Genomic DNA, 14,857 nt, shown 5'->3' on the forward strand with positions numbered 1-14,857 from the left:
GCACTTTTGCAAAAGTGCCCATGCGGAGTCAGAGGAAACTTGGGTGAGTTCATTCTCCTCAATCACAGGTTCTGGATGTGCAGAAGCAGTTTCTCTGCGCACAGTGGAGAGCAGCCCTGACCCAGAACCTGCATCAGAAGGATGTGGACTCAGTAGCACCAGCTTTCCAGGACCTTCTGGCTTTCACTGCCAGATTGTCACAGCAGGGGCAGCCAGCCTGTGGGACTGAGTAGCTTCCGGGTTCTCTGCCTCCAATGTGCATGTGGGCAATGCTGGACTACCTAGTGCATGGCACAGAAACTAACCTGTAATAGCAATAATATTACAAAATATCACCTTTTCTGTTATGAAATTGTCCATTTCTATCATATAAAGTCACAAATAAATAATAGACACTTTCTTTTGTTCTAAAAATGGCAGCCTAGTACAGGGGTAATATAATAAATCTCTATTACAAAATTAATAGTCTTCACAGAATTTGACTCCCAGATGAACACCGTTAGGCAGGGTGGAGCCTTCCGAGTGTGTCTCACACTGACTTCTATGCTAAGTTATACACATAGGAGTAAAAACTTCACATTCCCACTAAGGAGATTTAGTTATCCTTTTTCCTATGCTAGGGATCGGCACATAACCATGTTCTTTTCCAGATCTCTAGTTCATGTAGTTCCATGTTAAGGACAATTCCCACCAGGGAGCACCAAGGAAACAGTACAGGGTGATAACAAAGACCCAAGTGACAGCACAGAGTGAAGGATCGTGACACACACTGTGTCGGCAGCATCATGATTCATCTGGTTGAGGCCCGGTGACAGGGAGAGTGGCTGAACCAGATGAATTCTCACGACCTTCTCTGGAGCATCTCAACCTGCAGCAAGGGAACAGGTCTATTGAAGGGTCTGAGGACAGCCTGGGTCAGTTCTCCTGTGTGCCCAGTACCAGTCATCTCCACCCCACAGTCACCCTTCACTGAGGTCATCCAGTTCCCTCCTCCATCACTCCTGGACTCTGCATCCCTGGAGTCTCTACTGTCTTCGTCCCTTCTTCCCCATGTCCCAGAGTCAGCCCCAGGCCCTGCTGCAGACCTGAAGTTCAGAATAAAGTGGTGATGACTGGCTCTGCTTCCTGACTCAGGGCCTGATGGAAGGGCCTGGAGGAGGAGGGAGGAGCCCTATAACACAATGGCCTTTGGACCTGGTCATCCAGGACTTTAGTGGGGTCCCAGAGCTCTTTTCCCCTTCATTCTGAAACTCTCAAAATATAAGAGTGGCATCACAGCTGTGGATGTGACTGTCCCTGCCCTACCTTGGTCCATCTCAAAAACCAAGATGGCAGCAGCTCAGTCTCACCTGCCTCCAGTGGGACATTGGTCCAGGGGTTTGGGAGGATGCTGGTGCTTGATTCGTTTCTATTTTATATATATGAGTGTGAGCCTTCACATCTGTAAGTGCATTGTGTGAATGCCTGGGGTCTATGCAGAAGAAGCGACAGTTTGCCCTACCAGTTGCACATGAACTACCATGTTCTTCTTTTGTGTTCCTGCTGTCTCCACATCTGCATTATGGGACCCTCCTGACTAGGAACCTGCTGTGTTCCCTCCTCATTTCCCACTGGTCTGTGACATGATTCCTGTCCTGTCAAGGCTGAGCATGCATGAACTGTCACTAGCAGGTGACGTGAACTCCGCATCTCCTGCCTCCTTTCTCAATAAGATGCTATAGATGAGGGACAAGAGCAGGACTCCAGGAATTCCCTCTTGCTTCCTCACTCCTTCTATTGTCCCTTACCCCACTCCCAAAACTGCCCTCAGTACCTTCATTATCACGGATTCTCCTCAGAAACCACAGAAAAACAGTGTAGGGGAGGATTATCAGCGGGACAGAGGTGTTTGGATTGATGGCCAAGGATGAAGCCCGTTTCATATCTGGAGTAGCAATTGGCGAGGCTGAAATGGAAACACAGGTTGAGTCTTGACCAGACATCAAATCTGAGGAAATCTCACCTTAGCTTCTGGGTGCTCAGGTGATTGAGTAACACACAGAGCTCCACTCCTGTTGCTATGCAACGAATGTTTAAGTGGATTCCCAGTAGGAAGGGAGAGAAGGCATGTCCCCTGACCCCAAAGACTCCTGCAGCTATGGTAGGGGAAGCAGGGCAATGATGGGACCTCATCTTCCCTCTAGTAGGAGAGGAGGTGTGAAGATTACCTGTGACGATGGAGGCAGGGAAGAAGAAAGATCAGGTGAGATGAAAAGCAGCAGAGAGTCTAGAATGAGGAAAAGGACAGGAAATAAAAGGATGCTCAGACTGTGACAGCCTGTGAGAACCACAGTGAGAGAACAAGGTAAACACAATTAATGAGACAGGAGAGGGTGAGAAACGAAATGATTGATGGGAAAAACAGCCATCAACTGAAGAGCTCATGGTGATTAGATTGTTACACACACACACACACACACACACACACACACACACACACACACACACACACACATCTTCAGAGAGCTCCCTCCCCTTCTTCCCAGTTACCTGTAGGCTCCAGCTTTTCTTCCCAGTGTGACTTGATCTCCTCAAGCCAGGACCTGCAGTCCCCCTGTGAGGTCATTTTTAAGAAGTTGGTTACATCCCTGTTATTCTCCCACATCTCTTTCATCCATCTGGATCCAGGTTCAACTTCAGTCCACTTTCCAGTGATTGAGTCAACGTGAAACATTTTGTGTCCATTGAGGTCAAAGTCCCAGGATCCATTGAACTTTCCATCTACTTCATGCCCACAATACATCATGGCCTGCAGAGTGAGGGGCTCTGTGCCCATGGGAAAGAGATGAGCCTCTGACCGTGGTGAATCCTGCCAGGCTACCCACCTCCCTTCCCATCCTCTGACCTTGCTCTACCCTGCACATTTTAGCCTTGCTGCTGAGCCTCTTAGGTGGGACCTCCATAATTCATTTTATCTCCATGAAAACAATGAATGTCCCTAACCTGTCACAAATCCTGTTCTTTCCTTCAGGGGCCCATCTGATTATTCTTTAATTTGTAGCTGTGGGGATTCAACCTATGGCCTCATGCATGCCAGGCAAGCACTCTACCACTGAGCTACATCTCGAGCACTATGGGCAATTTGAAACTTACCTCTGATTGTATTGTTCTCCTGCTTCATGTAAACCATTTGCTGTTTGAACAGGTCAACTCCATCTTTCAGAGTGTCAACCTGTGGTTCCCAGGTCTTTGTGGCTTTCAGTCTGTCCCCCAGAACACCATTAGCATGGCAGTTGTTGGTACTGTCACAGTAAATAAAATTCTCTTTGTTCAGTTGGCCTTGGACTTGGTGCCTCCACGGTCCAGACCCCGACTTGTCAACAGTGAAGCTGTAGTAAAGAGAAGCAGCGTCTGTGAAGAAAACATGCCGTGAGGTTAGGATGCGGAGCAAGGGCTCACAGACAGTCTTTGCTTCTGGAACAAGAGACACCTGTGGAAGGGTGTCTTTAAAAAAAGAAAGAGAAAGGAAGAGAGAAAAAAGGAAGAAAGTAAAGACTTGCACATCTTTGCTGGTTCACACTGTCAGTTTGATGCAGTCTATTGTCACCTAAGAAGGAAGTGTCTATTGAGGGACTGTTTTGACTGTTGATGAGGTAGGAATTTCCAGTCACTAAGGGCATTATCATTCCCAGGGCAGGTGGTCTCTGAATGGATAAGATACCTAGCTATGCAGGAGTTAGTGATCCAGACAGCAAGCAGCATCCTCCATGGCTCCTCCCATTCCTCTCTGACTGTGAAAAAGTTCCTTGGTCCTAGATAATGCTGTGTGGAATAGCAATCTGCCTGCCTCTGAGTACCTGCCCTGACTTTGCTCAGTGACAGACTATGGCTTAGAAGTAGAAGTCAAATAAATCACTGTCTCCTTTACATTGCTTTTGTAGAGTGTTTTACCACAGCGATAGAATGACATTAGAACAAACCATTGGCAGGTTCCCTGGGATATAAGGCAATGCTCTAGGGATGGCTTCCTGGAACTGGTTAGTAGATGACCATGCCCACACGACGGGACAAAGTTAATCTAGGCAGGTTAAATTGGGTAATAGAAAAGTGGTGATCAAAAATCTCTGAGAATTGCCTGTGCCAGAGTGGATACATCGGCAAACATTTCCATGGGGAGTGAGCAGAGACCATCCTGCTCTGTGGGATGCTGGAGCACCCCTGTGGAGAAGCACAGTGAGCATGACCAGGGAGAAGGCATCAGCATTGCTGGAAGCTCAGGGATGATGATGGCTCAAGGCTGGGATGGTGTTAGGAAACAGAATTTCTAACTTGGCATCCCGGCTGCATTGTACAGAAAATCCCGTCAGATGGAGTGGTCAGGAGGCAGTAACATCAAGGGCAGTGGTCCATTGATGAGGAAGGGCGACCCACCTGGAAGCCTAACTGCTTAAGGGGGTCATGGCTAACAGAACACAAAAATCCTAAATAGAGATAGATGGTTAGCCAACCCAGATGTGGCTGGATTTTAATAATCAAAGACAGAACAGATGATCAAGAAGCTGAGAGCTGCTGTCCATGAAAACCCCAGGCTCCTGTGCCCAGTGTTTAAACTGGACCATTGGGGCTAGAGAGGTGGTGCAGTGGTTAAGGACACTTGTTGTTCTTACAGAGGATCCAGGTTACATTTTTACCAGCCACACATGGTGACTCACCACTGCCTGTAACTCCAGTTCCAGGAGATTGGATAACCTCTTTTGACCTCTGAGGGATCCAGGTACATATGTGGTGTGTGGGAGCCCGTTCTCGGGTTCCTCGTGGCTTTACCCAGCATGTCCGAATAGAGGATGATTAGACCACGGGCCTGAGTGCAGGTGTCTGAGATGGTCTGCACTTGGCTGTGCTGGGGGAGGAGGTCTTTTGCTCCACCCCTTGGCGTCTCTATAAAAACCCTGGGGCAGAGACAGTCGGGGCCTGTTGGAATAGGTTCCAGGCCCTCTCGAGGCTATCCTTTATTTTCTATATGTTTATCTCAGCGATATTCTCCGCAATAAATCCTTCTATCTAATATTTCCTGCTGCTTGCACTCAAGAAAACTCTGGGGAACTGTGGGGGTGGTTGGGTAAACGCCCCACAGAATGGCGCCATGAACAGGGACTAAAGAAAAAAGAAAAAAAAAGGGGACTAAAGAAAAAAAGGGGGGACTGAAAAAAAGGGGGGACTAAAGACAAATGAGCAGGGACTAAAGACAAAGTAATAGGGACTAAAGATAAAGGAAAATAATAGTTTTATTACAGAGTTTTTGGCGAAAGTGCTGAGTCAGCCCTGCCAGTGGAAAGGCATGCCGGTGTTATGGAAAATATATATATTTTATATATATTATTGAGAGGCAGGGGTTTTATCCTCGAGAGAAAAGGAAAGCAGACTGGAAGGATGTTCGATGCTGCAGCGAAATTCTTTTCTGTCAAAATTTTCTATCTTGTATCCCTTTCTCAATTTCTATCTGCAAAAAATAAGTATAAGGTATAGGGTAGTAATATAGTGTAGGAAAAACTTAGAAGTGTAAGATTGTGTAGGAAAAAATAAGTAAGGCAACTAGACAGAAAAACTCAATTTTCTAACTTTGGGGGCTCTGAATGCAAACTGGGAAAAAATCTTTCTTTGGGCTTTACAGGTAGTAAAAAAAGCTCTTCTTTGAGCTTACGGGGAAGAAAAAGTTTCCTATGGAAGCTTTTGACCTGGGGACAGCTGAAATGCTAAGTCCAAGCGGCAGGAGAAAGTGATTTCTACCTAAGGCAAAAATGGGGGTGTAAAAAGCCAAAGTTTAAAGTTGGGAAGTTTTGGGAAAAGTTGGTCTTTCTCCTGGGGAAAAAAAATTCTTTCTCAAACTAAAAGCTTTTCTTGGAAAATTTTGGGGAATAAAACTCTCTAAAAAGGCTTCATCTTTCTCAAAAGCTCTTAAACTTAAGAACTAAAGCCTTTCAGAACTTTCTCAAAAGGGCAAATTTTAGAATCACCTGAAGATATTAGTATGGGGACCACCTGTGATTAGCTCTAAGGAAAAACAACAAACCTCTGAAGACAGCAAAACCTAAGTTCTCTTTCAAGCTTTAAAAATCCTCCCTGCAATGCAGGAGGCAGGGACAAGTTCCTAAAAACCTCTACTAAGCTCTGTCTCTTCAAGCCAGTAAAAGACAGTGGGTCAGAGTACCCTGAGGGAAATGCTTGGGAGAGTGTGGATAAAGAACTATAGAGAGCCCAAAAGGGCAGGAAACTTTACCTGAGAAAAGCAAAAAAGCCAAGCTTTTCAGTTATGCCCAGCTGAGGCAACAAGGGTTTTGTTTCTGAGTGAGCATTTCAGAATGAAAAGGTGCTCCTAATTGTCCTAATGCAAAGATCCCCTGAAGCATGCAAACTGTTAGCATTGTATCCTCACTTCTGACCAAAAACCCAGAGGCGACTGGCCAGCGTCTCTGAGTTGGAGTGCATTTCAGGGATACTAGGGTTCCTGCAGTTGCAAACTTCCTGGAGCACAGAGCTGAGGCAGGAAGGTGCAGGACCCAGGGGAAGATTGCTAATGAACAAACAAAACTAAAGCCAGTGGGAACAGCACAGTTGTCTGCTTTCCTACAAGTCCCGGGTTGATAGGTCCACAGCTGCAAAAAGAAATCTGGGAAAAGCTTTCCTATTAGAGAAAGGACCTTTCTGGGAAAACAGTAAAGCTGAACTGTGTCTGAAGCAGTTGTGCTGCCGAGTCAGAACGCTGTCTGGGGAAAAAGCCCAGCCAGGGCAGAACAGAACTATCCAGGAGTAAAGCTTTCTTTTCTTTTAGAGAAAGCATCTCCTTGAGAAAAGCTGTTTCAACTGACTCCCTGAGATGAGGGAGTATAGCCCTGAGGGGTGATTGCCTCTGGCATAAGCTCTGTCCTTGAGCACCCAGACAAGCAAATACAACCCACTGGGGGACTGGGCCAGGTGAAGGCCTGAGGGAAAAAACACCTGTCCTAATGGGAGTTTAGAGATGGCAAAAACCTCCCTTGCTAGATTTTCAGTCTGTACACAAACCACGCAGACCCCGAAAACAAATGGACAAAAAGCCCCTACCTTCAGGAGCAGGGAAAGCCACCACTGTAGTGTCGGAAACTGTTTCTGGGGTAGAGGGGATAAACTGAGACCAAACTGGGAACGGTCTGGGAAAAAGACTCCGAGGAAACAGAAGGGACATAATCCTCCCCAGAAAATATATGACCTGAAAAAGCTGCTAGAATTTGAGGCAGATTTGGGGAGGAAAAAAGCCCCTACCCCCAAAGGCAGCTAGCGGAGGAACAGAGCCACAGATAGCTGAAGCTCTGCATCTGGGGGTGAAGGAACAAGCAAAATGAGAATAAAGTCAGTGGGAGAAAATCTCTCCGAAGGAGCTATGGAAAAACTGTTGTAAATGTTTTTCACTGACTGGCTAAGACAAACACAAGCCCCGAGGAAAGTTGCTATCAGAAATGCCCACCTCAATGCGCGCTAACGAGGCAGGTGCAGTTCTGATCCGGGGCCAGTGTCAAATGAAGGAGGGATACCTGTTAAAGCCAGCTGAGGAGAGACCAGAAACCTCCCAATGTGCCATAGCTGAAGATGTAAAATGCTTGTTCAAATCTCCCATTGCAAAAGCAAAAAACTTTGTTCAAACCTCCCGGGCAAGAATTTGTAAGCAAGTCTGGTAAAAGAGAACCAGTTGACTCTCAGACCCAAAAAGAACTATGGGAAATGACTGATATAAGGGAAATGATATAAGGGACTGATTTAAGGTACTGATACTATTATGGACTGATATAAGGGAAATGCATTCTGGGAAAGGTAGTTTTTCCGCTAAAGATGGCGACATTGCCCTGAAACTTTTGTCAGCTCGAAAATACGTTCATGGCAAATTTAAAACACAGCTTTTAAAAGAATAAGGAGGAAAATCGTCTAAGAGTTTAAGTGTCAGTTCCATTGGAAAAATTGAAAGGTTATGGAACTAGGTGCTTCGCGGTTTGGGGCTCTGTTGGTAAAATGCCTTATTTACCCTAATAGCTGTGCAAAGTTTTTACAGTAGTTGGAAGACAAAAAGCTAACTATAAGATCAAACAAGCCACTTTAAAATCCTTAACAAGGGAAAGCAGTTTATACACTGAACGTTGTCTTAGATATGAAGAAACTTATGTGAAATTAAAAATTATTTACCTCTTGAACAAACAGCCTGCAATGAGTGATTCCCTTGCAAATCTAATTAAGGGGATAAGAAACAGGCATTCAAAATGAAATGACTGCTTTATAGATGGGAAACAAACTTCAGAAAATCTAGCTGTCTTACAAAAGAGTTGCTTCATCTGAAAGTTCCTTATAAGAAATCAATGCTAAATATTACAGCTGCTAATAACATCAGGAGTTAAAGCTAAAGAGGTGAAAATACTAAATACAGTTCAGAGCTGTGCCACTTGTGGCTTTGCTAGCTCCTTTAGAAAAATACTTCATATCACCTAATAGCTGCGCAGTATTTGGCGAAGAGTTTTACAGCAGCTAAATAACGGTAATTTCACCCTCAGTGTGAAGTGAAATTTTTCCTTAGAACAAACCAAAAGTACTGCTGTGATAGAAACGTTTGTCTGAATTGAAGCACTTAGGGGAACTACTATGAATTTGGGTGAATGGACAGCCTCTAGTTAAAAAACCGTTTACCGACGACAGTGCATCATCTCTGCCAGTTCAGAAAGGCTGAGAGAACTCGGCAACTTTGGAGTGTGGTGTCATCCTGGGAAGGTTACAGTCCCCTAGCAACAACTATCACAATTCTATAACAACAACACTCACTAAATCCCAGTGCTTTATAACAAAGCTGACTATAAACTCTAAACTTTAGAAATGATGTATATACTTCCTGTCTAGTTAAGAGAATCTTTCTAATAGAGATAGTGATAATAATTAAGAGTAAGACGTAGAAAAGGATGAAAATAAGATATGTGAGTTTGAAAAAATTCTCTTGTTAGATCTCTGTGTTAAGTAATCTTTAGGTGTTTGCGAAGTTAAATGTATGCTAATAGTAGCCCTATATAAGTTTGTAAAATAGATCTATAGAGTTCCTTTAAGAATATAAGCTTGCAAGAAATATCTAAGGTAGTCTTAAGACATGTAGTAATAAGCTTGTAAGAAGTAAAGATGCTAGTTGTATATGTAAGTTTAAATAAGAAATAAGATGGAATGAATATAAGTATATAAGTAATAAGCTAGAGTTTCCTTAAGGAGTATAAATAAGTAGATGTTATGTGAGTTTGTAAAAAAGTGTAAATGTTGAATGTGAGTCTAAATGCTTTGCAAGGCAAAAAATGTTATATGTGAGTTTGTGAAAAAGTGTAAATGTTAAGTGTGAGTCTTTTAATGTATATGGTTGAAAGAACCTGAGACACAGAAGGTTAGTGTCCCAGTAGACTGCAAAGTAGGCAGTCTGAATGGCTTCAAAAGCTCCAGAAGCCGCTAAGAAGCTAAGAATGGCGGACGCCAGAACCAGCACAAGGCATCCGCAGCTGAGATCTGTGGAAAATCGACGCAACATAGAAAAACCTAAGCTAACATCAAAAACGGTGCGGTTTAGAATACTACTGTACCTAAAAAGGTCTCTGGCTTGAGAATAAGTTCAGAGACACTTGTTTGAACAAAAATTGTTAACTGCAAAAAGTTTTGGTTGAAAAACGTCTCTTCATATTTGGAAGTGAAAGCCTGATACTAGAATTTATTTGTTTGAACTTTTTGAACTTAAAATGAGATAAAACTACAAAAAGATTTTGGTTATGGATTTCTTCATATTTGGAAGGCTCGTACCAGAATTTATCATTTGAATTTTGGGACTTAAGAAATGAAATGAACAGTAGAGATTTCATTGCAATGGGACAATTTTGAGTTTATTCATAGTAATGACCTAGGAACTGTTTACAGAACTGGTATTGTGTTATAAATGGAACTGTTTAAATGGAAAAGTTTGGGTTTTCTAACTAGGTTTGAGATTTTGTTTAAAAAATTATAAAGAAAAGGAGGAGTTATGAGATTGAATTATGTTTGCAGAAATTATATTTACCCTATTGATATTAATGCACCCTGATTTTGTGGAGTTAAGGAAATATTTAAGTTTGATGTGAATACATCTAAATTTTTCCTATGTTCTGTTAGCAAGAAAATTCAAATGATTGAGTTAATGTTGTAAGACGGAGAAAATTAACTATATATAGCACCATATATGCTAATTCAAATGGTTCTGTTAAGAGTTTGCTTTGTGTTGTAAGATTGGGAGAATTGTGACTATGTATAGCAATATTTATGTTAACCTGTTAATGGTAATGATGAAGCTAAGGGATTCTTTAAGTTTGTAGTCACCTTAAGAGTTTTTGGTTTAGAAAGGGCTTGAGACAGCTAAGACTGCTGTAGTCACCTTGGACCTAATTCAAAAGAGAAATGCCATCTTCATCATCCTCTACTCCCATATTGGGAGGTGTAACAGCTATGGAGATTGCTGTTAGGCATTAATAGGTTTTTTTTTTATATATTAAGAAAGGGTGACCTGTGGGAGCCTGTTCTCGGGTTCCTCATGGCTTTACCCAGCAGGTCCGCATAGAGGATGATTAGGACCACAGGCCTGAATGCAGGTGTCTGAGATGGTCTGCACTTGGCTGTGCTGGGGGAGGAGGTCTTTTGCTCCACCCCTTGGTGTCTCTATAAAAACCCTGGGGCAGAGACAGTCGGGGCCCGTTGGAATAGGTTCCAGGCCCTCTTGAGGCTATCCTTTATTTTCTATCTGTTTATCTCCGAGATATTCTCCGCAATAAATCCTTCTATCTAATATTTCCTGCTGCTTGCACTCAAGAAAACTCTGGGGAACTGTGGGGGTGGTTGGGTAAACGCCCCACAGTGGTGCACATACATACATGCAGGTAAAAAAAAAAAAAAAAAAAAAAAGTAAAAGAAAAAAAAAGAAAGAAAAGAAAAAAAATCTAAAAAAGCAAAACAAAACAAAAAACAATTAAAACTGAACCACCTCAAAGACAGACCCAGATTGCCTTCCTAGGAGGACCCATCAGGTCCCAACAAGAGGGACCATCCAGCCCTGCATCAAGTGCAGTCATTCATTTGTATCACTTCATTACTGTCTTGTCACTCAGGGATGAACCCCGAGATGCTCCTGTGAATGTCTAGTGTGGTGGTTTGAATGAGCCTGTCCTCTATAGAGTAGGATGTCTGAACACTGGGTCCCCAGTTGGTGGCAGCTGTTTGGATAGGTTTAGGAGGTATGGCCTGGCTGAAGGAAGTATGTCACTTGGGGGTGTGGATTTGAAACCCATTCCCATTTCTTCATCTCTGGACCTTGCTTGAGGTTTAAGATGTGTGCTTCCAGCTGGGCATGTTATCCCAGGGCTCTCATCCCAGCAATTGAGAGGCAGAGGAAGGTGACTCTGAGTTTGTTTCCAGCCTGTTCTACATAGTGAGTTCTAGGACAGCAGAACTATATAGTGAGACCTTGTCTCAAAAACTCAAACCAAACTAAAAATATGTGGGCTTTAAGCTTGCTGCTCCAGCCACCATGCATGTCCATTGCCATGACACTCTGCTGTGAGGTGATGGACTCTTGTCCCTCTGAAACTATAAGCTTCCTTGAACCTTTCCTTCTGTATGTTACTGTTGTCTTGGTGTTTTATCATAGTGACAGAAAAGTAACTAATACCACTACTATATAAATACTGAAGTCTTTATAGGCCAATTGGTCGCTGTTATGCCTGCTCAGTTCTGCCTTTGTAGGTTGAAAGCAGCAAGAAAATACATTCATGAAGAGCAGGGCTGGACCTGAGTCTAGGGCCCTATGACACAGGACAATCTGTCAGCCTGAGGGGTCAGTTCTAGGAAATGGCCCTGGGTGGAGTTCACTAGCCTGTTCCTAATAGGAGAATCACCTTGCTTGGCAGGAGACAGGCTGACCCACCTGCAGCAGAGAAGAGTACTCTATTTCATTGTGGCCCCTGCATGGAGCTGTGCCTGGGAGAGAGTGGCCTGTGATCCTGGGCTATGAGAAGCCCCATCAGGCCTCAGGCAGACATCATGAGGTGAGCTCTTTCACACTAGGTGATTAGGTGGACAGGTCACAGTCAGACAAGATGTCCAGAAGTGAGACATCGCTGCAGGGACGTAACAAGTCACTGTGTGTTGAGGGATGCCTAGCAGGGAGATACAAGGACTCTTGTCTGACAGAACATCTCCTGGTCCCCAGATGGTTGTGGAGATCTTACCTCATCTGGGTGTAGTGACTGAGGTTAGTTCTCAAGTAAGCTGCCACCTCTCCCTCAGCAAGCTCCTCAGGCTTCAAGGAGTGTCCTCTATGGCCATGGGATCCAAGGAATCCACTGGACAGCAGTGGAGAGACCAAGATGCCCTAAAGCCAGGACCTCCTCCTGTCATTTCCAGCTGACCCAGAAGTCACAGGCAGCCCAGAACCCACTGCTGACTGGGAAACAGGCAGCTTTGGCTGTACTTTTGAAGACACTGTGAGGGGATGGGCACCAAGACTGGTACATGGGATATATCCTAATCCCCTAATGGACAGAGGACAAATCTGCTGTCCCATTTACCACCTTGTTGCATTCTGAGTCTGTCACACTGAATGCACTTTATGGATGGGAAAGTGGGGAAGGATAGGTGGGCAGGGAAGGGAGCTGACCAGGCTGGTAAGTCACATGGGAATTGAAGCTGAGCTTGGTGAGACAAACCTGTGTTGTAGAATATTATTTTAAGGTGTGTTACTTTTGTTTATGTTGTGTTTGTTTAACTCTGTGAAGCTGTGTTACTGTGCCTGTCTAAAACACTTGATTGTCTAATAAAGAACTGGTCAGTATCAAGGCAAGGAGAAAGGATAGGTGGGGCTGGCAGGAAGAGAGAATAAAAAGAGAAATTTAGGCAGAAGGAAGAAGAAAAAGAGTTGCAAAATGAGAAAAAGAGCAAGAGAACAAGGAGAGGAGAATGCCAAGGGCCAGCCACCCAGCTACACAGCCAGCCACAGAGTAAGAGTGAAAGTAAGATACACAGAAGTCAGAAAAGGAAAAAGTCCAAAGGCATAAGGTAGAGGAGATAATTTAAATGAAGCAAAGCTGGCAAAAAAAAAAAAAAAAGAAGCCAAGCTAAGGCCGGACATTTATAATTAAGAATGAACCTCCAGGTATGATTTATTTGGTAGCTGAGTGGTGGGTCCCCAAAAGGGCAAAACCAACCAGCAACAAATCTGTAATCCCAGAGCTTGGAAGATTAAGAGAAGGGACTGTTGCAGATTTTACATTGTGTGCTGTAGTATAAAATCCTGCCTTAAAACAAATCAACAAGAACAGAAAGAAGAATATAAAGAAAAAAAAAGGGGGGGGAGTAGGAATGTCCATGCTTGTGGCTGCCTTGTCCCTGGAAGTGTCTATTGTGATCTAATGGTGGAGGGCTTGTGAGGAATCCCCAGGAAGACAGTCTTCAGAGCACAGCATGCCTTAGGTCCAGGGGAGCTGTCTGAGACCTCCTGCTGGAGCGTTCTCACTGGTGACTCGGTTTAGGCTTCAGCTGATCCCAGAGGTGCTGAGGGTGTCACTAGCTACCCCCTCTGCTCCCCTGCCCTCCTCATTCATGCAGCCCCTTCCCGGCCCTCCCGCGGTGACTTTCCCCCTAACTTTGCCATTCCACTGAAGAGAATCAGGGAGGGATGCGGTGAGGACCAGGGCGTCTGGACTTAAGTCCTGGTGACAGTGCAGAGAAGCCCAGGAGCTTCCTGTGAGGAGACTGTGACCTTCCTGACTCAGTAGTCCAGTGTCCCCCTCCCCCAATTAAATCCCGGAACTTACCATTGGGCAGCGTGTACCCCAGACAGTTCAGTAGAACCAAAAGGTTCAGCTTTCGGGAACCATTGCACCTGGGGGCGCTGGCCTTTGCCATGGTTCCCTCCTGAATCCTGGCTACCGACAGATGTGACTGGGGCTGTGAAGAGAATCAGAGTCCTCAGTACAGCCTCGCAGAGGACCCTTGTGCAGGGATTCGCAAAACCTGGGCACTTAGGCTGTGAATTCAGACCTTTCTGTGCTCCAGCCTTGCGGGTTCCTAGTTCCCATCTTTTCCTATATCTCTCCTGGAGTCCCTAGCGGTCCTCCCTCCCTGCACACTGTGATTTCTGTCAAGCTCAGATGCACGGAGCGTGCGACTACGAAAGTACAAGGGTGGGGGCTTCGGCTCTGGTCTCCGGTGGTTCCCTTTTGCTCGCTGGTTCCCCGGCCCGCTGGGCTTGCTCCCCTACTCGCCAACTCCCTCCCCGTTGCCCACTGTCGCCCCACTTGCCTCGCTCCGCCTGGCATGCCTAGCTGGTCCCTCTCTAACCGCTGCGGCCCCGCTCCTCGCCCCTCTGGCCTCGCTGGCTCCTGGCTCATCAGGCTGCGGGAGTTCTGCCGCCTCGAGGCCGCACCGTTCTGCATTGCTCCAGGCAGCTCGGCAGCGCTCTCCCCTCTGCTGCCCCACATGGCCATGCTCAGGCTCTGGGCTTGGCACCCACCAGCTCAGCCAGGCTTGTCCCTCTGCCACCCCTCTCCCCTCACTCACCCAGCTCCGCTCGCTCGGCTGCGCTTTTCTTGCTGCCACCGCTCCCCTCGGCCGCATCTGCAGGGGCACCCAGGGCCAGCCCGGCTACTTAAGCTGCTACCGGTCGCCTCGCCCAGCCTTGCTCTCGCTTCAGCGCGCCGATTGGCGAAACCCGCTGAAGTGCCACCCTTTAACGTGACTCATCGCACCTCCCTCCCTGAGTCAGTTCGCCTCTGGGCTGGATGCCCGGCTCAGAATCCCCTTCTGGCCCGCTGCC

General features: G+C 45.5%; 1 protein-coding gene across 1 annotated transcript; it reads right to left on the reverse strand.

Moving 5' to 3' along the window:
- Positions 1–975: 975 nt before the first annotated feature.
- Positions 976–13,947, reverse strand: LOC128118734 (UL16-binding protein 1-like). Its single transcript, XM_052751571.1, has 5 exons — positions 13,857–13,947; positions 3,133–3,390; positions 2,530–2,805; positions 1,814–1,945; positions 976–1,085 (listed from the first exon to the last, which is right to left on the reverse strand). Exons 1-5 carry the CDS (start codon positions 13,945–13,947, stop codon positions 976–978), a joined length of 867 nt encoding a protein of 288 aa, XP_052607531.1.
- Positions 13,948–14,857: the final 910 nt, after the last annotated feature.

The sequence above is a fragment of the Peromyscus californicus genome, unplaced genomic scaffold (assembly GCF_007827085.1).
Source record: "Peromyscus californicus insignis strain IS unplaced genomic scaffold, ASM782708v3 Scaffold_22__1_contigs__length_63687245, whole genome shotgun sequence".
NCBI classification, from domain to species: domain Eukaryota; kingdom Metazoa; phylum Chordata; class Mammalia; order Rodentia; family Cricetidae; genus Peromyscus; species Peromyscus californicus.